At 36.5% G+C, this 25,931-nt stretch overlaps 1 protein-coding gene across 1 annotated transcript in view; it reads right to left on the bottom strand.

Annotated features, from left to right (window-relative positions):
* The window catches only part of THOC2 (THO complex 2), a 159,277-nt gene that overhangs the window by 72,259 nt on the left and 61,087 nt on the right, over window positions 1–25,931 (bottom strand). Inside the window, exons 8-11 of the mRNA XM_006862851.1 lie at window positions 17,929–18,095; window positions 4,823–4,915; window positions 964–1,119; window positions 262–434 (exon numbers count right to left, since the gene is read on the bottom strand). Coding sequence (XP_006862913.1) covers window positions 262–434; window positions 964–1,119; window positions 4,823–4,915; window positions 17,929–18,095 — 589 coding nt within the window. The remainder of the gene's footprint in view (window positions 1–261; window positions 435–963; window positions 1,120–4,822; window positions 4,916–17,928; window positions 18,096–25,931) is intronic.

Genomic DNA, 25,931 nt, shown 5'->3' with positions numbered 1-25,931 from the left:
GAGTGTTGATAGTTGATCCAAGAAGAATGAAGTCCTTGACAACTTCAATCTTTTCCAACTTTAGCCCAGTTTTTATACCTGCTTTAGACACTAGGAAACAAGTCATTGATCAATATTAGAGTGACATACTCTTAAGTTATCCTGTGATAAAACATACTAAAATATATGCTTATTTTGAGTAGAGAAGATAAGTATTGCAATTTTGTTTGTAGTCCTCAACTATTTCTACCTCTATAACTTGAACAGTATCCAACAACATACCTTCTGTAGAGAGGCTCGATGGTTATATGAATGAGCTTGCAAATAGCAAGGGCTATTAGCTTATGTGAAGTTGCATAGTATGGAGGCATCTGATCCATAATGTTCTGTGCATGCTGCCAATCACCAATCTTTAACAAGGCTTCCAACAAACCAAGCTTTTGGTTATCTGGTGGCTAAAAATGAACAATCAAAGCAAAGATGATTAGCATACACACAGCAAGAAATGTTTCCATTAAAAAACTGAGTTACACAACATAATATATATCAATAATAGCTGTCATCTGTGAGAAACTCAAGAGTATTTTCCTGAAAGTATGTTTAACAGACACAGGAGCAACAGTTTACAGATGTGAAATTAAATTAAGATTTGTTAAATGATATATTTTGTCACATAGAACTGGAGCTCACTTTTTACTTTATAATCCCTTTAAGATCTTGATATATAAAGTATACAAATAGGTGAAGTCAATCCATTTTGTGATTTTACTTAGAATAATTTTTAAATTAAATATTTATGAGAAAAATTATGGCAGAATCTTTTTAGGATATCATCAACCAGATTAAAAATAAACTTATAAATCAGCATCCCCAAAATCAGGTTTCATATCATCAAAATTGCTTAGCAAATCACGCTGCCACATCTTAAATTCATGATTCTAAATCCAGAAGACACTGTTAACTTTACTAAAATAAACTACATACCTTCTCTACCTTCTCTTCTTCTTTTTCTTTTTCTTTTTCTCGTTCATCAATTTTTTCAGAAGATAATACAACCATTGTAAGTTTTCTAACAATTTGCTTAGCTTCCACTATTTCTCGTTTATGTTCATCCATAATGCAATGATCAGCTGGAAGAAGCTAAAAATAGTTCATCAAAAGGTCAGATAATAGCTAATACCAATTTGCTCAACTAAAAAAAGTGAAGACTACTCTCAACTGATAAAAATGTCCAATAAGTCGTCTAGTCTACTCAATGACCATGATTCCCCTTCTAAATACGAAGAGGCTTCAAAAAGCTCAAGGAAAATGGAATTAAAAGATAATAGAATCCTGGCATCCATGAGGCAGGCTTGCAGAATGTGCCCTTTGGTTGTTTAAATTATTACATGTTGCTGAGTGTTTTTGTGTCCAACCCCCAGCCCCCAAAACAAAACAACAACAAAAAAACAGAGGGAATGGAAACAAACACTGTTGAATGAATGATGATGCACGCAGGAGACTGTAATCATTGCAATGAAACAATGGTGTAAACCCAATGCTCTCTCATGTAAACTATCACTTAGTTCACAATAAAAAATAAAAAAGCGACTGAGCTGAAGACAGTGGATAATGGATTCTTAGGGCTGAGGCAGGGGGAGGGAAAGAATAAGAGAGTAAGACCTAAAAGTGTTGCTGTCAAGTTGATTCCAACTAATGACAACTTTATAGAACACAACAGATCTGTTTCAGAGGGTTTCCAAGGCTCTTCAAGTGTTCAAAAGCAAAGACAGGGCTTTCAAGACCAAGAGTGTGCTTGACCCAAGCCATGGTATACTGAATCACCTCATAAGCAAGCAAAAGCTGGACCTTAATAAGGAAGACCAAAGTATACTTGGAGTCCTGATGTGGTGTTGTGGGTTAATGCGCTGGACTGCAATGTCGGTTTGAACCGCAAGGTCAGAAGAAGTTCATGTTCACCAGCTGTTCCTCAGAAACCCTATACAGGGTGGCTATAAGTTGGAACCGACTCCATGTCACTTAACAACAACAAATAAACAACAAAGAATACTTGATGCAGTTGAATTGCGGTATTGGTGAAAAGTACTAAATTTATCATGGACTGCCAGAAGAACAAACTGTTTTGGAAGAAGTGCAGCCAGAACACGCCTTAGAAGCCAGAATGATTATAGACTTTTTCTCTCATACTTTGAACATGCTATCAAGAGGTACCTGGAAAAGGGTATCATGCTTGGGAATGTAGAGGGTCATTGAAAAATAGGAAGACCCTCAATGAGATGTACTGACACAGTACCTGCAACAAGGGGCTTATTAAAAAAAAAATTTTTTTTAAAGATAATGGAATCCTTATATGAACTTTCTGAAGCCCCTTCATAAGCTTTTCTTGGTTATTTTCTTATGATCTGACAAGATTTAGTACCTGATTTTTGGACACCTTTTAAAATCAGGTATCAATTGGAAATGTCCTACCTTCTGTCTGCTGGTGGTGGTTGCATACTACACCAAGTAGGTTCCAACTCATGGTGACCCTGTATAAGGTTTTTGAGGCTGTAAATCTTTACAGGCGCAGAAAACCTCATCTTTTTCCCAAGGAGCCACTGATAGATTTGAACTGCTGACCTTGTGGTTAACAGTCCAGTTCATTATCCAATACACTACCAGAGCTCCTTTCTGTCTGCTGTTGTTAAGTGCTACCAAGTCAGTTCTGACTTACAGCAACACTGTATAGGGTTTTCAAGGTGCAGCTGGTGGGTTTGAACCACCAACCTTTTGGCTAGCAGTCCAGTGCTGATCCTCCAGTGCCACACCAAGTATCCACTGACAGTTAGTCTACATTAATATACTACACCAGTAATGCTTACCACTGAATTTACTAGCTTACCCTAGAAAATATGTATCTGTTTCATTAGAAAATAACACAGATTTCTTCTTTGAAGGCCAAATTCTAAGTTAAATGAAGTACTGTATATAGATCCAATCAGGGAGAGGCAAGCTATTGAATTATATAAAGATTTATTTCTCTAAATGAAAAACCTCAATTAGAAAAATCAATACCTTAACATTTCACTTTTAATCTTCTAGATACCTATCTGATTTCAGAGACCTGGTGCGGCACTATAGGATAAACACTGGACTGATAATCACAAAGCTGACAGTTCAAATCCACCTTCTTGGACACCCTATACAGGGTCACTATAAATCAGAAACGATTCAATGGCACATAACAATATAAGATTTAAGACACAAACTAGTTTCTAGAAAGTAATATGTCTGCAGGCAACACCCCATTATGGCAAAGGTTCAAATGGAAGATGGTAAATTAGCACATTTCATAAAATAACTCCAATACAGGCAAAAAATATAGGCAACAAACCACTATTTAGGGGTTTGAGCTAGGTACTCTGAGTAGTTGTAAAGGAAGTGTTCCTAACCCCCTAGAAAAGTGTAATCTATTTTAGTATGTAAATCTAATGCAAAGGAAACAATCGGCAAACAAGAGAATGTGGTGAAATATTACGCTCAAATAACTCAATAATAAATCTATTAACATTTTTGTACTTTCTCTTTGTCCTACTAGTTTATGTTGCTGTTAAGTTCCATCGAGTCGATTTCGACCCATAGCGACCCTGTATAGGGTTTCTGGGGACCAGCTGGTGAGTTTGAACTGCCAACCTTGAGGTTCAAAACATTGCAGTCCAGTGCATTAGCCCACAGTGCCGTACCAGTCTTTACCTGATCTAAATTCATACAAATATCTGGAAATTCTCCCTTTTCCATAGTCTTAGTCTACGCACCAACTCTCCAATTTAAATACTGAATGGCTCTCTTCCTGAGAAAAAAAATCATCGCAATTCCTTCACAATTTAACCCCAACTCACTTCTCCACCTGGCCAATACCTACTCATTTTATCAAGATTATAGTTCAACATCATTAGTTTGTTAAGTCTTTCAAAATCACTACGCAGATATGCTATCTATGCTAATTCCCACAGCAATTTGTACAAACCTCCTATATGGCACTGATTATATAATGTAAAATGTTTATCCTCATAGCTGCACTAGAATGGATTCCAAAGTACATATTAGGTTTTATTCATAGTAACTAATAACAGGGAAGTTAGAAAGTGACTTGAAAGGCAGTGAAGATGATGTAATACAGGTAAAGATATCCTAATACAAAACCTAGTAACAGGAATTTCTAAACTACAAACCTATGTTTTACACATTGATAGATCAAATTGCTAAAGGAGAGGTCATCTATAATAATCACATACGCACTCTTCTACATTATGGTTCCAGCAATAAAAACACAATGTTAGTCATTTACTATCCAGTAAAAACACAAGAAAAAATTAAAATATACTAACAGTTTCCCATTTATCCTCAATGCCCAAAAGTAGTATTTTTCAGAAAAGGAATAGGTAAGTATCCCATAATTCCCATAAACTGTGTTTAACAGAGAAGCCTAAAGCCACATTGGTTAGAACTTAGCCTTTGTCCTCAAGGCCCATTATCTTGAGAGCAATTAAGAACTTGAATTTCATATCCAACTTCAAATTCTGTAAAGGGTGACCATCGGTATTTGATTTCCATATTCAGTTTGAAGAAAAGACTTAAATTCATTCAAGTTATAAAATAGTATTGTTGTTGTTGTTGTTAAGTGCCATCGAGTCGGTTCCGACCCATAGCGACCCTCTATAGGGTTTCCAAGGAGCAGCTGGTGAACTTGAACCACTGAAGACTTGGAGTGCCTAAAGCCAACCTTAAAGTACCATGTGTCTGCCTTCTCCTTCCCCCACCTGAAATGGACAACCAGATATTCTTAGCAGACCATGTGACTTACATGTACATAAAGATCATCTAAATCAATAAGATTAAATTGTAGAAGTACTGCTGCAACTCTGTATAAAGATGATGGAGTCTCTCCACTTGGTTCCTTTAAAAAAAATAATAACAAAAATTTTCTATTTAATATAGAACATAAAATTTAACTAAAATAATATTTACCAATAATTAGATTTTAAAAATCTGTAGACCAAGAATACACTTCAATGCTCTGCCTGAACATACCTAACATGTGAATTCAAAACAAAGATTATCATGGCAACAACCCTATTCACGTTGGAAAATAGCTCTGATGAGCACAAAGAAAACAGTTTCAATGGACACATTTTACTACACTATGCATGCTAATATTTTGAATGAAATTAGACTACTTAATAAAGTGACTTTATACTGCATGATATTTATTCTGGGGATTTTTCTGTGTGTTTTCTTAACTGTCTTTACAAGTTCTTAGTGAAGATGGAAATGGCCAAGACTGGTAAATGTAGAAATGCAAAACCATCTTCGTTTTATACTTTTACCTACTTTGATTTCTTAACTTTAATATTAAGTGTAATTGCTTGATCACTAATTTTCCCTTCAAAACAGGTATCTATACATACTGCTACTGTTTGGGTCAGCAAGTCATTTTTTGACTCATAGCAATTGCACATGATAGAGTAAAACTGCCCCATAGAGTATTTTGTCTGTAATCTTTTCAAGAGCAGATCACCAGGTCTTTGTCTTGCAGAGTTGCAGGGTGGGTTTGGACCATGAACTGCTAGCTTGACAGCTGCTCCTGTACATATCACAGATTAATAAATCAACATTTTAAAACATGGGAAGGTAAAGTCAATTTCAGGCCCGCCCTGATGACCCTATTAAAAATACAAGGTTCTTTGAATGCTAATAATTCTAGGAGTATTTTCTTTTTTATAATTACTGTGGTAGATGAATGGTTAGGTAAAGTGAGGATTATCAGCAAATTCTAAGTGACCAAATGCAAATAAAAAGCGAACAATGACAATACATTATATTCTAATTCTACTCAACACTGAAAATGAGACCTTTGTGAGGATATTATACACACAAAATATAAAGCTAAGCAAACTAATATACATCATATAAAGCATTTTGCTTCACTTTAATTTTTGTTACTCTTCAAATATGTGTTTATATATGGTTATTCATATCAAAACAATTTCTAATAAAAAGAAATGCTAGTTAGGGTCCCAGACCAAATCCACCAGAGCTTACTTATGGAACTTACAACAGCCTCTCCTCTACTGTTTGACTTAAATCTGACTACACACCCATCATTCCTAATTAACCCTACTGAAATAACTCACAAGAATGCCCAGATTCCCAAGTCACTTATCATCTCCTGTGCTCTAATCCCCACAGTGCTCTGCACAATCCCTTTTCTGTGCTTTCCCCATTCTTGAAGTCCTTCCATAGTTTCTACTGGAGTTCATGGCCATCCTCTGGAATAGAAACCGAATTCTCCTTAAGATCACTTTAACTGTAATCCAATCAAATAGTGTCTATTTAACCCTAGACCCCTCTCACTACGGGGCCTGGAGGTTGGGTGGTTTTCTTTGCTTTTTATTGTTGTTTCTAGACTATTCTCCCTCTATCCTTCCTAAAGTCCTCCCAGCTTTGCATCTCACATCTATACTTACAAACCCTCACTGTTGCTGACATCTAGTTTCATTCTACTGTGGTTAGAAGAGAAAATTTGTATCATTTCAATCTCTTTTTAAATTTGAGACTTGTTTTGTGACTTAACATATGGGTATATCATCCTTGAAAAACGATCCATATGGAGAAAAATATGCATTCTGGGATTGTTGAGTGGAGTGTTCTATATATGTCTGGTAGGCCTAGGAGACTTACTGTTAGTGCCATCGAGTCAGTTTTGACTCACAGCGACCCTGTATAGGGTTTCTGAGGAGCCGGTAGTGGGTTTGAACTGTCAACCTTGTGGTTTGCAGTCCAGTGCTGATCGTACAGCACCAGATTGTTCTATTTCCTAATGACCTTTTGACTACTTTCTCTATCCAAGACAGAGTTGCTGTTTGGCTGTTTAGTGTCCCTCAGTCAGTTCAGACTCACGGCGACCATGTTTAGGGTTTTCAAAGCTGCAAATTTTTATGGAAGCAGAAAGCCTCATCTCTCTCCTGTGGAGTGGCTGGTGGGCTCAAACTGCTGACCTTGTAGTTATTAGAAGTCCAGTGCTTATCCTACAGAGCCACCATGTTTCCCCCCATACTGAGTATGTTAAGAAAATGCTCAATTATTATTAGACCTACCTATTTCTCTCTTCAATTATGTTTGCTTCATACATTGAGGCTTGTCCTTTGCTGTGCATATTTATAATCGTTACATTTTTACTTTTTATCAATAAAGGCCTTCTTTATACCTTGTAAAACTTGTTATAAAGTCTATTTTGTCTGATATTAGTACTGCTGTTTTTAAGTGTCGTACACTCGGTTCTGACTCATAGCAACACTGTATAAGATTTCTGATGGATCTAAACTGCTAATCTTGGGTCCACTGCTTATCCTACAGTGCCATAGATTATCTTTTTCCATCCTTTTACTTTCAACCTATTTGTTTTTGGATCTTAAGTAGATAACATGTTAATGTATCATGTTTTGGTATCCATTCAGCCAAACTCTGCCTTTTAATTAGAAAGCTTAAACTATATACATTTAAAGTCATTATGATAAGGAAGGACTAATGTATGTACTTTCACTATTTGTTTTCTATGTCGTATCTATTTTGTTCCTCATGGCCTCCATTTTACCTTAATTTTTATACCATTTTGATTCCCTTTGCATTTCCTTGTTTTGTTTTATTTATCTTCTTAAGGGTTACCTTGGGGATTACATCTTAAACATACAACCACCTAGTTTGAACTAATACCAACAGTTTCAATAGCATATAAAAAACCTACTCTTACACATCTCTATCCCTTCCCCTCCTACTTTTGCAAATTATATCCTTAACATGTACCAATTAACACAGATTTGTAATTATTACTTTACACATTTATTCTTTAAATCATTTAGAAAAACATACAAAACTGGCTTTTATATTTACCTATGTAGACACCTCACTAGCATTCTTTAATTAAGGCTTCTGAGTTTCTGTCTAATATCCTTTTGTTTTAGCCGAAAGCACCCCCTTTGGCATTTCTTTTAGGGCAGACCTAATGGTAACAAGGAGTCCAGGTGGGCTAATGCACCAGACTGCAAAGCCGTTTAAACTACAAGGTCAGTGGTTCAAACTCACCAGCTACTCCTCGGAAACCCGATACAGGGTCACTATGGATTGGAACCAACTCGACGACACTTAACAGCAACAGCAATGATAACAAACTACCTCAGTTCTTGTTATCAGGGAATGATTTAATTTCTTTCTGATTTTTGAAGGACCACTTTACCAGACAGTTTTTGAGTGATAGTTTTTTGGGGTTTTTTTCCCCCCTTTCAGCACACTAAATGTCATCCCACTGCCCTCTGGCATCCATGGTTTCTGAGAAGAAAATGGTATCCCTTATAACAAGTCACTTCTCTTTTGTTGATTTCAAGGTACTCTCTTGACAATCTGACAATGTGTCTTCGTATAGATCTCTTCAGTTTATCCGTGTCTTTCATGAAGTTTGGTTACGTTTTGGGTCATTACTTCTTCAAATATTCTCTCTCTCCTCTGTTCCTCTGGTACTCCCATTGAGTATGTCAGTACTCTTGATGGTGTCCCACAGGTCTCTCAGCCTCTGTTCAATTTCAGCTATTACTTCTTCTGCTTCTCAGACTGGATAATCTCACTTGATCTATCTTCAAGTTCAGATTCTTTCTTATTCCTGATAAAATCTACACTGAGCCCCTCCAGTGAATTTTCCATTTCAATTATTATACTTTTCAGCTCCAGAATTTCTGTTTTGTTTTTTATAATTCTGCACTAGTAATTACTTGGTGAAACATTTTTAATCGTGGTTTCCCTTGGTACTTTGAAAATATTTAATATACTTGACTTAAATTTTATATTAAGTTCAATGTCTGAGCTTCCTTAGGGACAGTTTCTATTAATTTCTTCCTGTGAATGAACCATGCTTTCTTGTTTCTTTGCATGCTAGCCTCTAAAACCCAGTGAGCCATTTCTTGGAAATATATCAGTGCATCTCTCTCTGTATATATGTATATATAAAGGAGATTTGATGGCACAGTGAGTTAAACATTAGGCTGCTAACAACAAGGTCAGCAATTTGAATCCACCATCTGTTCTGTGGGAGAAATATGAGGTTTTCTGCTCCTGCAAAGATTTGTTGTTGTTGTTGTTAAGTGCCATCGAGTCGGGTCCGACCCATAGCGACCCTGTACAGGGTTTCCGAGGGTGTAAATCTTTACGGGAGTAGAAAGCCTCATCTTTCTCCCGCGGAGCGGCTGGTAGTTTCGAACCGCTGACCCTAAGGTTCGCAGCCCGATTCGTAACCACTACGCTACCAGAGCCTCGGAAACCCTATAAAAGGTTTGCTATGAGTCAAACCATCTAGATAGCAAATCACCACCACCAGTTTTGCTTCTCTAGGAATCCAGCCTAAGACACCTAGTAATTTTTGGTTGAAAACCGGAGATTTTGAATATTATAATATAGTAGCTGGAAATCAGATTCTTCCTCATCCCCAGAGTTTGTTGTTGTGGCTCACTGTGGATTGTTATTGTTGTTAGTCTAGGTAGTGGAGTTTTCTAAACTATTTTCATAATCTAAATTCTTTGCTATGTGTTATGTTAGCTTACTGGCCAGCTAATGTCTTAACAAATTACTTAAACACCTTGAGCAACAAAAACGGGGGGGGGGCGGCAAAACACACAAATGCTGCTCTCCCAGTCTTTGCAAATTGGATCAGTGTTCAGGCATAAATACAATGCCTAGCCATGCTGTTTGCAATTCGGCCTTAGCCTTCACTTCCTACTAGCATGAAGCCTGAAGCTAACCAGTGGTAAAAGCTTTCGGACTTCTCAGGCCTTATATGAGAATGTTTCAAGCCCTGGGTATGTGAATGGCCTTTGCAATTTCTCAATATATGTAGGTACTTTGAAAAGCCCAAACTTTCCAACATGTCCTTTTCCAACTTCTTCCTTCCCAGGCTTTTTGGCCCCTTGACTGCCTGTCCCAATTGTTGTCCCTTGCCCCAAACTGCTGTGGCCAATACTTACACCTTTAAGTTCTTTTTGAAAAAGCCACCCAACAAGTTACCCCAGCCCTGGGAATGCTTTGAGGCAGGTAACACAAAGGCAAGTCTTTACACCAGTCCTTCATGGAGAAGTCAGCCACACAGGTTGAGACCCACAACCACCACACACTCTTTTGAGAAAAATTCTTTGCTCCCTTTGGTAATAGCAACCTGCACCAGAAGAGCAACCTGAGGAATGGAAAATGGTAAGCAGGGAGTTTAAAACACCATAGTGTTCTCTTACCACATAACAGCAGCTTCTTTCTTCACCAAGATTTCCTCTAGTTGCTATGTTTTTACTAGATTCCAGAGTTCTGTAAGTTGATTCTGACAGTTTCTGCCAACGCATTTGTTGCCTCTGCAGAGGATAGAACCTTGAAGTTTCCTACTCTGCCATTTTCAGTGATAGCCTGTTGTCATCCAGGGAGTCCTGAATCACTGACCTTCTTCCCTTTGCAATAATTTTAACTTCTGACTCACTATCATTCTCTTCAACTCTACTACTTAATTTAGTGATATTTTCAAATGCGTATTAGTAATCCTCCCATCATGCGAGTCTCTCAGTTCTTTGAACTCTTCTAAATATCTTCTCCCGCTACCTTATCTCACTCACTTCAAATCACACACCTTAACATTACCAATAGCTATAACCTCTCCAAAAATGTTGATATCATGTCTCCAACCTCAAGTAGCCCATTAATGCTGCTAGCAAATTATATTCTATTTCTCTAGTTCATTCATTCTCCTACACAAATATTTTCTGCCTTCTCTTCTGACCTCCAGTACATCTTCTCCCATCCTCTCTCAGCTGATGACCTTGCTTCCTACCTTCACTGAAAAAACTAAAGCAACCATTAGGACATGACTATGCACTTATCAAAAACTGTACCTAATATATACTACCTTACTGTTATAGATGAATTCTCTCGGCTATTTTAAGCAATTTCCTCCATTTAAGACTCCATCCTCTCTACCCTACTCAATAACAATATTCCAGTAATTCTTTCCTATCTCCTATACCCTTTTCTCAGGAGCCCTGGTAGCATAATGGATTATGAGTGGGGCTGCTAACAGCAAGGTCAGCAGTTCGAATCTATCAGTTGCTCATGAGAGAAAGATGAGGCTTTCAGCTCCCGTAAAGATTTACAGCCTCAGAAGCCCTATACAGGGTCACTATGAGTTAGAATAGACTTCACAGCACACAACCATCACCACTATACTCTGTTTACTCATTTATTGCCATCAACATACAAGTGCTATATATTTTTTTCATCCCTATTTCTTTTAACCTTACTTTTCCTTCTAACTACCACCATTTATCTGCTTCCTTATGTAGCAATTACTTGACAGAGTTGTCTATTCAATCTTCAAAATTGCTCTTCCTATTGTTTCACAATATCACTCCAATACCATCAAAATGGTTAGTTTTGACCTCCCTGCCAATAAAACCAATCATCATTTTTCAGTCCTTATTTTACATAAACCATCAGAGGCATTTGACACAGTTGATAATTTTTTCCTTCATTTAGCTTCCAAGATGTCCTTTTCTTTGTTTCCCTCCAATCTTCTATGTTGTTCCTTCTTGGCTTCCTTTCCTGGTTCCTCTTCTAGACCACATAACACTGGAATCCTTGGTTCTAGCCTCTTGTCTTGCTATACCTATTCAGTGGCGATTTCATCCAGTATTACATCTTTCAATATGATTTATATGCTTTTGACACCCACATTTCTATTCCTAGTCCAGTCCTTTCTTCTGCTGAACACCAGCCAGATCAATATATCACAACTATTTATGTGACATCATTTAGATATCTAACAGACATATCAAACTTAACATGTACAAAACTGAATTCCTGATTCCTACTCCCAACATTCCAGGATCCATTCTAGCTGAATTTTTTACTATCTCAGATGATAACAATACTTTGTTTTTTTAGATCTTCAGTTGAAAAATACTTCAGAATATTCCTTAATTATACTTTCTCATACCAATAATCATCAAATATCATTAGTTCTAACTTTAAGATATATGCAGAATCTGATTAACTTCAACTGCTACCACACTCATACTGACCCTAAGAAAATCTAAGTTAACATTCACATGTACACTTGTGTTTCTCTCTCACACACATAACTATGCCATCATCAGAAGTACCTACCAAACTCCATACTCTAACGCTGTTCTTGTTGCCAAGTGCCGTCAAGTTAGTTCTGACTCATAGCAACTCTGTAACAGGGTTTCTTGTTCAAACCGACCTTGCAGTCCAAGGCTTATCCTATAGCACACCCCTTACTCTCATAGCTGGTAAGTAATGTGGGGAGGGAATCCATTTGCCCTGCCTTTTCAGTAGGAATTGCATTTCACAGTAACCAAACAGCCCAAGTTGATAAGAGATAACTTCTTTACAGAAGGATAGTTAATAAATGTATAAGGCATGAGAGAATTAATAAATCAGCAATTTGAAACCCCTAAAAAGTCTATTCAGGCAAGGCTTATCCATGAAGTCTAAACCATTTTAATGGTTTGGTAGCAAAGTATCAACTTGCAGATAACCTGAAAATATACTTTCATAATGAAGGGGCTGCCACCAACTTATTGAACCATTAGAAGTGAGACAGACATTAAATGTTATGCAATATGAAATATATAACACAACCCAAAAGCATTTTTGCCAATGAATATTGTACCTGAACATTATCAAACCTTTAGAACTCACCCACAGTATATAAAAATGCAGGGGAGCATAGAAAAAAATTAACCCACCATGAAAAAGCAATTAGATAAACCCAAAAGATGAAACATTCAAAGGGAATGGTCTCTTCAACAAGTTAATGTGATTGACGAGGGAGCAATATTTTAGATTAAAAAGAGACCAAAGTATCATAACAACTAAATATAATGTGTGGTCTTCAATGAATTCTAAGTTAGAACAAACCAGTTGCAAACTGTATTTGGGGAACAATCTGAGAATCTGAATATGGTCTGAGTTGATAGTAATGAATTACTGTATCTAGTTAGATATGAAATTGGAATCATGGTTATATAGATAAAATGTCCTTATTTTTAATAAGTGAAAACTAAACTATTTAAGAGAGATCTTCCATGGTATTTGTAATACAAATTAATATTTCCGAAAGAGGAAGCATGTAAATAAATTTAATTCTAGGTGATGGGTTGTGGATATTCATAATACTCTAGGGTCTCTGAATTAGCTATTTCTTTTGCTGAAGAGCTCGTCCCTAAATATACATAGTTTACATCTTCATATTGTTTAGCTCTTGCTTAAACCTTACCTACTCAATGAGGTTTACTCTCACTATTCTATTTGAAATTGTAATCTACTCCAGAACTAACCATCTTTCTTATCTTGTTCTGTATTTGCTTTTTTGCTTCATTCACACTGATCACTTTCTAACATACCATATAATTTACTTAGAATGTAAGAACACAATAGCAAGGATTTCTCTATAGATGTAGCCACAGCAACTATAACACTGCGTGGCATATAACAGAGAATCAATATTTCTTAAATGAATGAATCTGGAGTATATTCTGGCCTTTCCATTAGGTAAATTCTACTGCAAAAAACATCTTTAACATGTTAAAAAATTAAGTGTCATTTTGAAGACGAAGGTGAGCCCAACACAATTCATGGTACTTTCAATCACCTCAAATGCCTATGAAAGCTAGACAAGAAATTAAGGAAAACTGAGTAAGAATTTATGGCTTTGAATTATGGTGTTGGTAAAGAATATTGAATGTACCATACTATAAACTGCCAGAACAACAAACAAATCTATCTTGGATGAAGTACAGTTGGTAACTAAAAAATTTTTATGACTTTTCTTATTGTGACATTCACTTTAGTATGGTATCTGGAATCAAACCTGAAATAACTCCAAGGTATGAATGCACTGCCAGAAGAATAAACAAATCTGTTTTGAAAGAATTATAGTCAGAATGCTCCTTAGAAGCCAGGATGGTGAGGCTTTGTCTCACATTCTTTAGATATGCTATGAGGAGAGACCATTCCCTGGAGAAGGACATCATGCTTGGTAAAGCAGAGGATCATTGAAAAAGATTAACAGTGTATACAACCTAGTCCTGTACCATCCTCACTGGGTCGCTATGAGCCACAGAACCTAAAAACATCAACAACCATGGTACCACTTGTGCTACTATTACTGTGCTATAAATCCAAAAACCAAGGCGCTATTATATAGGTGAGAGCAATTATCTCTTTTTTCTTTCCTGTTAGTACTATAGACAAGCGGGCTTTGTCGTACCCTCAAGTAGACCCCAAAAAAGATGGATGAGCACAGTGGCAGCAGCAATGGGCTCAGGCTTAGTAACCATTATGAGTTGGCATGGGACCGGGTGGAGGGGGGGGCAGTGCTTCATTCTGTTGTGCATAAGGTCGCTAAGAGTCAGTGCCAACTCAATGGCACCTAATAACAACAAAAACAACAACATGCTTTATAGTAATCCTTTCTTCCTGTCCCTTGTGATGCTCCTCATGCTGTCCCTAAATCCACTATTCCAGCAATTCATGTTAGGGAAATGGGGCAGATATGGCTACTCTACTCTCCAAAATGCTCATGTGCTCTAAATGTGCTTAAATTGCCCATTATCCTTCTAGGCCAAAGTACCCAATATATCTGATCACAGCTTGAAGCGAGAATAAAGTCATTCTCACTAGCATGATAATTAAAATAATTATATTTAGTCCTGCCTGGAAGTACTAGCATAAAAATTTTTTTTTATAAAAAGATAAAGAATCTTTTCAATGCATATCTCAATTGGTCAGAATATAGGTTGGGGTTGAGAGACTGTTAAATCAGGACAAGGAACTAATACATAGATCATACATGCCTGGGAATGTCCCAGCCTTACAAGTCCTAGACAGCTTTTGATTTTCAGTTTTTCTAACTTTACATCCCCAAACAAATTATCTAAAATCTCTAACATGTCTCTCTTTCACTCTCGTTTTTCGTTAAGTGCTGCTGAGTTGGTTCCAACTCATTGCAACCCTGTGTAAGGTTTTAGATGAGAGATTGGTGGGTTTGAACTGCAAACATCGCAACCAGTAGTCCAGTGCTTATCCTACAGCGCTACACCTTGTTGTTGTTGTTGTTGTTGTTGTTACTAAGTGCCATCAAGCTGGTTCCAACTCGTAGCTACTCTGTACAGGGTTTCCAAGGAGCAGCTGGTGAGTTTGAACTGCCAACCTTGTGGGTCACAGTCCAGTGCTGATCCTACAGCACCACACCAGGATTCCTTAGTGGCCATAAACTACTGCACATTCTAACAACAAGATTGCTCTGACAATGAAATCAACGGAATATAGTGTTACACAGAGCAACACAAGGATTAACTCTTTTCAAGAACAGGTTATTTCTATCAAATGTTTCTTGCTAAGGTACTGCTTATATAAGAAAAATGCTTACCAAAAAAAATTAAAATATTACATATTTTAATTCAGCTCAATGTTTACATTATAATGAGGAATATTCAAATAAAAAGGTTATTTCAATTCTAAAACTCACATTCAATTAACAATACTTAATTTTATATAGTCGCTGTTTAGTGACATCGAATCAGTTCTGACTCATAGCGACCATGTATAGGGTTTCCAAGGAGAAGCTGGTGGGTTTGAACCACCAACCTTGTGGTTACCAGTCCAGTGCTGATCCTATATCGCCACACCAGGACTCCAATTTTAGATAGTAGGCCATCATCAGTCTCCAAAGCCCTAACTTATATTTTAATTCATCATGCCCAAGTAAGATTTCAACTACCTTATCACTTCAGCAGTTACTCCATGTTTCTAAACCCAAAGCAATCACAGTGCCTCTAAACAACTGATGGAATGCTTGAGTGTCTTTCACTGCATTAAAATCATGCTCTTTGGCTATTAGTAGGGAAAGGAAAAGCTACCACCACTAATTTTTAAACAACAATGAAGGGGTAATGAGTTTGCCCTAACACCCTGCCATGTGTCTTGTTTGGTCTCAAAGTGCTATACAGGTTTAAGGTCTGCTATGCTTTCTCTTCTGTCTTCAGGAGAATCCCAGAGAATAGAAAATCAAAGTATAAGTAGAGGCAGTAATTAAGATCATTTGAGAAGCCTAAAACAAATCTTAGAATGCGTAACTCAAGATCAGAGTAACGTTCAGTGCCTAACAAAGCAGCAGCATATAATAAACACTCCATAAATGTATATTTCTTTACTAATTGATCACCCTGGCAGATAGACAAATTAGCAAAGCTATGCTCAAAGGACAATGGAGGCTTTATCACATTAAAATTCTTCACTATCTCCTGAAAACACAGATCCTCATTTATATTTAGTGAGCTTTACCAAAGGCTAAGCAGTAAACTAATCCCCAGAAATTAGTAAAACACAGAACCTGAGGTAAGTTGCACACATCTAATAAAGGAGATATTGTTAAGTGCCGTCAAGTCGGTTCTGACCCATAGTGACCCTGTATAGGGTTTCCAAAGCTGTAAATCTTTACGGGAGCAGAAAGCCTCATCTTCTCCCACAGAACCGCTGATATTTTCGAACTGCTGACCTTGAGGTTAACAGCCCAACTCATAACCACTATGCTACCAGAGCTCCTTAATAGAGTAGATAGTGTTTATTCTAATATTTGTTGTTGGTAAGTGCTGTGGTGTCAATTCTGACCCATACTGAGTTTCCAAGTAGTGGCTGATGAGTTTGAACTGCAGGCCTTGTGTTATAAACTGACCCTGTGGTTAAGTGCTTATCCTACAGGACTCCTACTCTAACATAGCATGAAAAGTTATTAGATGTATCAAGTCCTATGAGAATATAGACTAAGAAGTGAGCAATTTTGCATGGGTGACATTTCAGTCAAAACCTCACAGAGTCTAAAGTAGGAATTCACAAGATGAGGAAAGGAGTGGCAAGAGGGCTGGGTAAGAACAGTTTTCCTAGTAATAAGGAACTGCATAAGTTAAGCTTCACATCAATGCCTATACTAAGTTCAGGAAATGGCAGGATATTTTATATGGATAGGATATTTGATTTGAGAAAAAAATATGACTAAAGAGGAGTCTGGAAAACAATAGAGAGCTAACTTATAAAGAGTCATTTCTGCCATATTCAGGAGTTTATATTTTATCCTACTGGCACAAGGTTTTGAGTAGTGAAGTGACTCAATTAGAACTCTTAGTTAACAGCAGCAGAAGGAAAAATTACTCAAGGTAAAGTTAGTAAGATATCTACCATAGATGTTTAAATGAAAAAAGATGAAAGAAATACCTCAAATATGTATTCATATCCATAAAAATTCCAATGGCCACTATCTCTATACAATAAAATTCTAACTCTTAAGACAGGATTAAGTCCCTTAACAATCTTAAATCTACCTTTCCACCTTCAATTCCTGCCCTTTCATTTCCCCACATCTTACAATTCAGCTACCAGGCTATCTATGTAACATTCCTTCAACATGCATGTACATTCATACCCCCATGTGTTAACTCTCAGTTTGTTTCTAAATAGAAAACTCTCAATAAACTCCTACTCATCCTCCAAGGGCCAAGTTAAAGAAGGTCATATTTGTAAAGTATTCCCTGAGTCTAACTTTCCCAAGACAAAAATTAACCATGCTTTCCTCTAGGCTGTCACATCAGATCATTCACATCACCAATATACTAATTACATTATACTGTTAGCTCAAAATTCATCTATCTCTCTAAAAGAGCTGAAACCAATCTATTACAAATAAAATTCAAATTAAATTGTATATATAAAATCATGAGATTAACCTTTATATGAATGTACGTATGTATGAACGTATGTGTGTGTGTATATATATATATATATATATATGTACATATATGGTTTTTTTATTACCTGATAAAACTTGAATTTGAACCCAAGAATATGACACAGTGTTTGCGGTTCACACATACTCATATAAGATTCTAATAAAGATATAAAGAAGTCATCGTGTTCTGGCCTGCATTCAAACACTTCTAAAATGACATCCAAAACTCTATTGGGATCCAGATTAAAGCATCCTGCAACAGATGAGATATACACAAATTCAAAAGTGATTATACATCATTTCTAGTAAAGCTATTAACTTTCAGGGATAAACTTATATAGCAAGATAAAAGCAATCTTTTTTAAATATTTATTTTGCACATTCCCCTCCCCCTGAGAGAAATCCTCATAACTTTCAATATCAAGTTTAGTCCACATATTTTAAAGATGAAAAATGTGACCTGCCCCAAATCACAAAGTAAGGTTAAGAAAGGGCTGGAGCTTAGGACTGTGACACTAAGTCTACTAATCTTCTATTCCATAACGTCTCATCAGTTCTTAATTATTCAGGTTAAATGAAGGAGATCCACATTTTTTATTTCAAAATACGAAAATTAAACAATGCATTATACAAATTATTCAATTATTAAGTCTTTAAGCAACAGTATTTGCAATGAAGATAAACTGAAGTCCAGGTTCATGAAAGTGGTCCATCATTCTTAAAGTCATGCTTTAGTTTATTTTATACATACAAAAAAGCTGTAAAATATAATTTTACTACTGAATTGTATTTATGTTGGGTTTTTTGCAGGGAAAAAAGATATATTACTTATACTAAAGAGATGAGAGAATAAAAGGAAGTTGGGAATACAACAAAGGAATGTAGATGACACAAATAGAGAAGCAAGCAGACAACCCAGCTATATCAAGAAAAGAAAGGGGGGGGGGGAAGTACTAAATAGGTATTCATGACTACTTGTCCTTGTTTCCTAGGTTAAGTTAAAAAGTGCTAAAGGGCACAGATTTGAAACATTTCTACCAGCCACCCTACTATTAATATATTGTTATTATTATATGTATTTGGCTTCAGTTGTTACTATAACTTTATTATACTAGAGTCACATCATATAGCTGTTAACTTAAGAGAATTTAACCATTTACACACAAGGTAAAAAAAGAGATTAAAAAATTGAAACAGCATAGGCAATTCCACCAAACGCTTCTTTCAACAAAACACATGCATCTGAGCCAGAGTGAACATAAGATATGAATCTGCTGTTCCCTCAGTTTATGTTATGTCAGTTTCCACATGCCTCGTATCAAGCTGAATGGAATTCTAGTAATTTAAATTATTTTTCATTAGACATAGCCCCTAAATGAAGCTAACTATACTTCACTGTAGTAAACAAATAAACACAGATTTCTTCTAATGCTAGAAGAAAAAAGAACCACCATATTGAACAATTACTAGAGTTCCTTATGAATGACTTACAGGATTTTTCCAAGAAAATTCTTACATAAGCTATTTGTGCCCTTACTCTTTTGTTAAGAAGAGCTTTCCAGAGCTACATCTATCAACTCCACATTTAGTTATGGTCTATCAAAGTTTAAAAAAAACAAAAACACTGCCATCAAGATGATTTCGACTAATAGCAAACCTACTTACATAGGGTTTCCAAGACTGCAAATCTTTATGAGAACAAACAAGGCTCCTTTATCAATCTAAACCAAAACTCACATGGTCGATACGAATTTGACTTGACTACCATTGAGTTGAGTCCAATTCACAGCGACCCTATATAGGGTTTCTGACACCGTAAATCTCTACAGGAACAGACAGTCTTTCTCCCAAAGAGGTTGGTGGGTTTAAACTGTCAACCAGGTGGTTAGAAGTCCAGTACTTATCCTACAGTGCCATCAGGGCTCCTTTGTCAATATAAAAGTGACTTTAAAATACCAACTGGAATTTTCATATGCTATCATTGGAACAAATAAATGGTAAAGTCACTGTAAAACTGGCAGTTTCTTAAAAAGAAAAAGATGCCTACATCCATACAAAGACTTGTACACAGACATACACAGCACCTTTATTTCTAAAAGTAAACACCTGCAAATGTTCATCAACAGATAAATGGATAAGCTAAGTACCATATAATTTTAATACATACAATGAAATACTACTATTCAGCAATAAATAGGAAGGAATGATTAACACATACAATAACATGGAAGAATCATGAAACAATTATGCTGAACAAGGTAGTCAGACAAAAAAAGATACACAATATATGACTCCATTTATAAAACATATTTTAAAAAAAGCAAACAATTTTTAGTGACTAAAAGCACATCAATGGTTACAATGGGAGAGAATGTATGAGAGAAGATGAATTACAAAGCACCAAGAAAAAATAGTGAAGGGTGATGGAAGTGCTCATTAACTTTACTGTGGTAATGTGTTGATAGGTATGTATATAATATTAAAATACAAACTATACTATGAATCAGTTATACCTCAATAAATCTGAAAAAAATGCCTTCAAACTGTTGTAATACTGACAACTGCTTACCAAAGATCAAATTTTCCAATTTGATTACGTCTACATTTACTAAGGAGCTCTGGTACCGTAGTGGTTACGAATTGGGCTGCGAGGCAAAAGGTCAGCAGTTCGAAACTACCAGCTGTTCTACGGGAGAAAGATGAGGCTTTCAGCTCCCATATAGATTTACAGCCTCTGAAACCCTGTACAGGGTCGCTATGAGTTGGAATCAACTCCACGGCACATAACAACAACAACAGCAACATTTACTAAAGAAATTACTAAATAAAAATGTGTAACAGTTGAGACGCCAGTATCAACATGGCAGAAGAGGAAGCGCTATGCTCCCCTTCATGAGTGCTTTGTCAGAACACTGAGGAACAGATGGGAGAGGAAGGCAGCCAGGTGAAGATTTGTTTACGTTTGAAAAAAGGACTACGCTAACACAATATCAAAGTCTTTAACGAAAGAGAAAAAAAAAAAATGGAAAAAGAAAGACACATAGGAAACCATCAGGAAGGGGGAGAACCTGAGTTAAGAATTACTTTATTCTATTACTCAACTGTGCTATGTTACACACAAAAAATAAATAAATAAAGGTAACTGCCGCCAGAACTCTGAACCACATATAAAGGAATATTTACAAGGTTGGAAGGCTTACGGCCAGTGGAATTTGTAGAAGAAGCAAGATATCCATTACTTTCTAATCCAAGGCACGCAGATGTTCCCAGAGCCACCATCTTGGGCGAGACCGAACCAGGGAAGGATCAGAGCAGTCACGGACACCTGATAGAACTGCAGAGATAAAGGTGTGGACATTCTTTTTTGGGGGGGTTCTGTTCATTGGCCTCTCGCTGTCTACGCACTTCCATTCAAGTGACAAGAGGGGGTGCCTGAGCAAGTAGACACCCCACCCCCATCCCAAGAGAGTACTATTACATATGTGCACAGATCTTCTCAAAATTTAAAGGACACTTTCTACTTAAAACCAAACGAAACTGCAAAACAGACACAGCCGGTCCTAACCTGTTTATCACTATGAAAAAGGCCTGAACCGGGATTGTGGAGCAGCTTAGGCAGACTAAAAAGAAAATAGGCCAAAAATTAAATCCTGAGTTACGTCACAACAACTAACAGTGTCATCTTGAAACTTCAAAGGAAGAAGACTGAAAAGGGAATCCCATCTCCTGATCACATCTACCTGAAGGCAATCAAAAAGCATAAGAAATACCAAAATACACACCCATCTAAGTATTAAGGCCACAGATAACTCCTGAATATGCCCCCAAAACACAAACAGATGACCATATCAGCACATGTCCAGAAATGAGATAAAGTGACTGAGGCAAATGAGCTGAAAGTAGACCTACACTCCATACTGGAAGATGGGCAGGCTTTGGAAATGCGTGAGAAGGAATTCAGAAAAATGATTATAAAATATATCAAAACACTATACAATGGAGTTGAGAAAAATAAGTGGAAGAAGTCAGGAAAGTGCTACAGAACAATCAAATAGGATAGATGCAGCACTGGAAATAACTCAAAACCCACAGAAAGAGGTTCAAATGATTAATAATAGAATATCAAAAATAGACAATACAAGGAAAGGGCAAAGGAGTAGAATAGAAGAGATGGAAGGCAGAACTAGTGAACTAGAGGACAAATCTCTCAACACCACTAAGATAGAAGAGCAAACAGAAAAAAGGACAAAAAACTCTGAAGAAGGTCTAAGATTCATGTTGGACAACATGAAGAGGAATAACTTAAGAATTATCAGCATTCTGGAACAGGAAGAATCACACAAGTCCACAGAGGGAAATAGTTGAAGAGCTGCTGGAAGAAAATTTCTCTAACATCCTGAAAAGTGAAAAGATAAGCATTCAAGAAGCTCAATCAACCCCAGGGCAGATAGATCCCAAAAGAAAATCACCAAGACATATCATAATCAAGCTCTCCAAAATCAAAAATAAGGAGACAATCCTGAAAGCAGCTAGTGAAAAGAGAAGTGTTACATACAAAGGCAAGGAAGCCAGATTAAGCTTTGATCTCTCAGCAGAAACCATGGACGCAAGAAGGCAATGGGGAGACATATATAAAACCCTGAACAGAAAAAAAAAAAAAAAAAAAAAACTGCCAACCAAGAATTCTCTACCCAGCAAAGCTGTCCATAAAAAACGATGGTGTAATCAAAACATTCCAGGATAAACAGAAGCTAAGGGATTTTGCCAAAGCCAACGCTGCTATGAAATATATCCTAAAGGAAGTTCTGTGGACTGAGAACCAACAAAAACAGACAACCATCAGAGAATAACGTACATGGCAACATCACTCTGAACTCAATCAGCAAATGGAAGAGTCATGAACCGAATAAAATTGTAAGAACAGAGGAACTGGGAGGTCAGTCTATGATCAAAACAATTACAATGTGAAAGAAGGTAAACAGAGAGGAACAGAGATCCAGGTGGAACCTGTATCTGTATCTTATGATACAGAGATTAATAAAATGTTTCCCCTGCCCTTGTGGAGATTTCACAACATCTTAGATGATACATCTTTAAAGAAATGCACTGAAAAGTAACAGGAGTTTCTCGAAAAGATTAACAAGATGGTCAGGATATTAGAGCAAGTAACTGTAACAAGAGGCAAGAAATATGATTAAACTGATAATGGCTGTTGCAGTAATAATACGGCTGAACTGAGATTTTCACACTAGAAAAAGATAATACCACAAACACGACAGGGAAAAATGGAAGCCAGATCATTTTCCTGATAGAATGGAACTTAGGACACACAGGAAAAACAATGTTTTTAGCCATAGGAAAAGTTCTGGCATCTATAAAGAATTCCTTTATAAACAGGCTATTAAAAATCAATACTATTTCAAAGAAAGAAAAAGGAGCTCTGGTAGCATAGTGGTTACGTATTGGGCTGTGAACCTCAAGATTGGCAGTTTGAAATTACCAGCTGTTCCGCGGAAGAAAGATGAGGCTTTCCGTAAAGATTCGCAGCCTCGGGATCCTTGTGCAGGGTCACTCTGAGTTGGAACTGACTCCATGGTACAACAACATTTCAAAGAAATAGTATTGACAAAACACAGCACCTTATCTCAAGGAAAGTATCAAAGAACAAAAATTTAGTGAAATACACCTTAAAAAAGCCTAGACATACAATTTGAAAAGACAATCTATGCAAGAGAACACCAGCTGCTGTCTTCTATTTCACAGCAAGTAATAACTAGTCATAACTAGTCAAGACACTTGCATAAAGAAAAAACTAGGAAAGGGAGACACAACAGTTTCCCTTTCAGAAGGACAGGAGAAAGTTGCCACAACACTACACATCTAGACTGAGTGGGCCATGTATATAGATGGGCCAAAAAATAAAACACTAAGTATACTCAAGGTAAAATGGTCAAATAAGTTAAGGCCCAGAATCTGTTCAACAATAAATCATTTGGTTTGGAGTTTTACTTTTTTATTTTTGTTTCTCTGGTCGTTTGGCAAGCAAACAAGAACAACTCTGAGAGGGGAAATTGTCAATAGGAAAAGCTTGCAAAAGGAATGTCCTTCAAAGTGGGTCTGACCAGTACTGGCTGGTTCTCACTAGCAGAAACAACTGAACGGACTTAAGGGGCAGGGGGAAAAAAGGATCAAGTGAGATTCATACCAGGGATGCAAGGATGGTTCAATATTAGAAAAATTATCAGTGTAATCAACCATGTGAAATTTTTTTTTTTTAAAGAATCACATGATCATATCAAATGACACAGAAAAGGAAGGCGTTTGATAAAATCCAATATCCATTCTTGATAAAAAAAATACTCAACATAATCCACCATATGAATAAAAAGGAAAAGAACCACATGATCCTATCACTTTAAAAAAAAAAAGGCATCTGACAAAATTCAACATCCATTCTTGACAAAAACACTCAACAAAGTAGGAATTGAAAGGGAACTTCCTCAACTTAATTAAAAGCATATATACAAAACCAACGTCAACATCACTCTCAATGGAGAGAAACTGAAAGCCTTCCCTTTGGAAACAGGAACCACACAAGAATGCCCTTTACCACTCCTATTTAATATTGTGCTGGAAGTCTTACCCAGAGCTTTAAGGCAAGATAGGAAAATTAAAGGCATCCAAATTGGCAAAGAGGATGTAAAACTCTCTCTACTTGCAGATGATATGATCCTATACATAGAAAATCCTGAAGACTCATCAAAAAAAACTATTGGAACTCATTAGATGATTCAGCAAAGTGTTAGGGTACAAGATCAATATACAAAAATCAGTCAAATTCTTCTATACTAATAAAGACAGCTTTAAAAAGGAAATAAGAAAAACAATACTATTTATGATAGCAACACAAAGAATGACACTTTTAGGAATAAATCTAACCAGAGAAACAAATGACCTATACAAGGAAAACTATAAAACACTACTACAAGAAACCAAAAAATTTATTTAAAAAAGGAAAAATACATCGGCTCTGGTGCTGCAGGTTAATGCACTGGACTTCCAAGATTGCTTTGAACTGCAAGGTCAGCAGTTAAAGCTCACTAGCCACTCCTCGGAAGCCCTATACAGGGTCGCTACTAGTTGGAACCAACTTGACGGCACTTAACACAACAACAATAAACTCAAAATAATTACAGATATAATGCAATCCCAGTCCAGATTCCTACAACATTCTTTAAAGTAATGGAAAAAACTATTACAAACTTCATACGGAAGGAAAGGGTCTGTGGATAAGCAAAGCATTATTTAAGAACAAAGAAGTTGGGGGCCTCTCACTCTCTGATTTCAAAATTTACTACATGGCTATAGTGGTCAAAACAGCCTAGTATTGGTAAAATGAAAAATACACAGATCAATGGAACAGAATTGAGAACCCAGAACTCAATTCATTCACGTACATTCAACAGATCTTTTGACAAAATACATTGAATACAGAAGAGATCATCTCTTCAACAGATGGTGCTGGCAAAACTGGAAATAGACATGCACAAGATGAAACAAGACAATTATCTCATACCAAAAAAAAACTCAACATGGATTAAAGACCTTAATGTAAATCCCAGAACTATAAAGGTAATCAATGAAATAATAAGGAAAAATTTAAGGGCTCACCAACTTATTCAACCTGTATGCTGAGCAAATAACCCGAGAAGCTGGGTTATATGAAGAAAAATGTGGCATCAGGATTGGAGGAAAACTCATTAACAACCTGCGATATGCAAATGATACAACCTTGCTTGCTCAAAGTGAATAAGATTTAAAATATATACTGATGAAGTTCAAAGGGCACAGCCTTCAGTATGGATGGCATCTCAAGGTAAAGAAAACAAAAATCTATACCACTGAACCAATAAACAACAACATTCTTATCAATGGAGAAAAGATTGAAGTTGTCAAGGACTTCATTCTTCTTGGATCAACTATCAACACTCATGGAAGCTGCAGTCAAGAAATCCAACAATGTATTGAATTAGGCAAATCTGCTGCACAAGACCTTTTTAAAGTGTTGAAGAACAAAGATGTCAGCTTC

Source organism: Chrysochloris asiatica, unplaced genomic scaffold (assembly GCF_000296735.1).
Source record: "Chrysochloris asiatica unplaced genomic scaffold, ChrAsi1.0 scaffold00051, whole genome shotgun sequence".
Classification (NCBI taxonomy): Eukaryota; Metazoa; Chordata; class Mammalia; order Afrosoricida; family Chrysochloridae; genus Chrysochloris; species Chrysochloris asiatica.
This window is presented reverse-complemented; position numbering and strand designations above follow the sequence as displayed.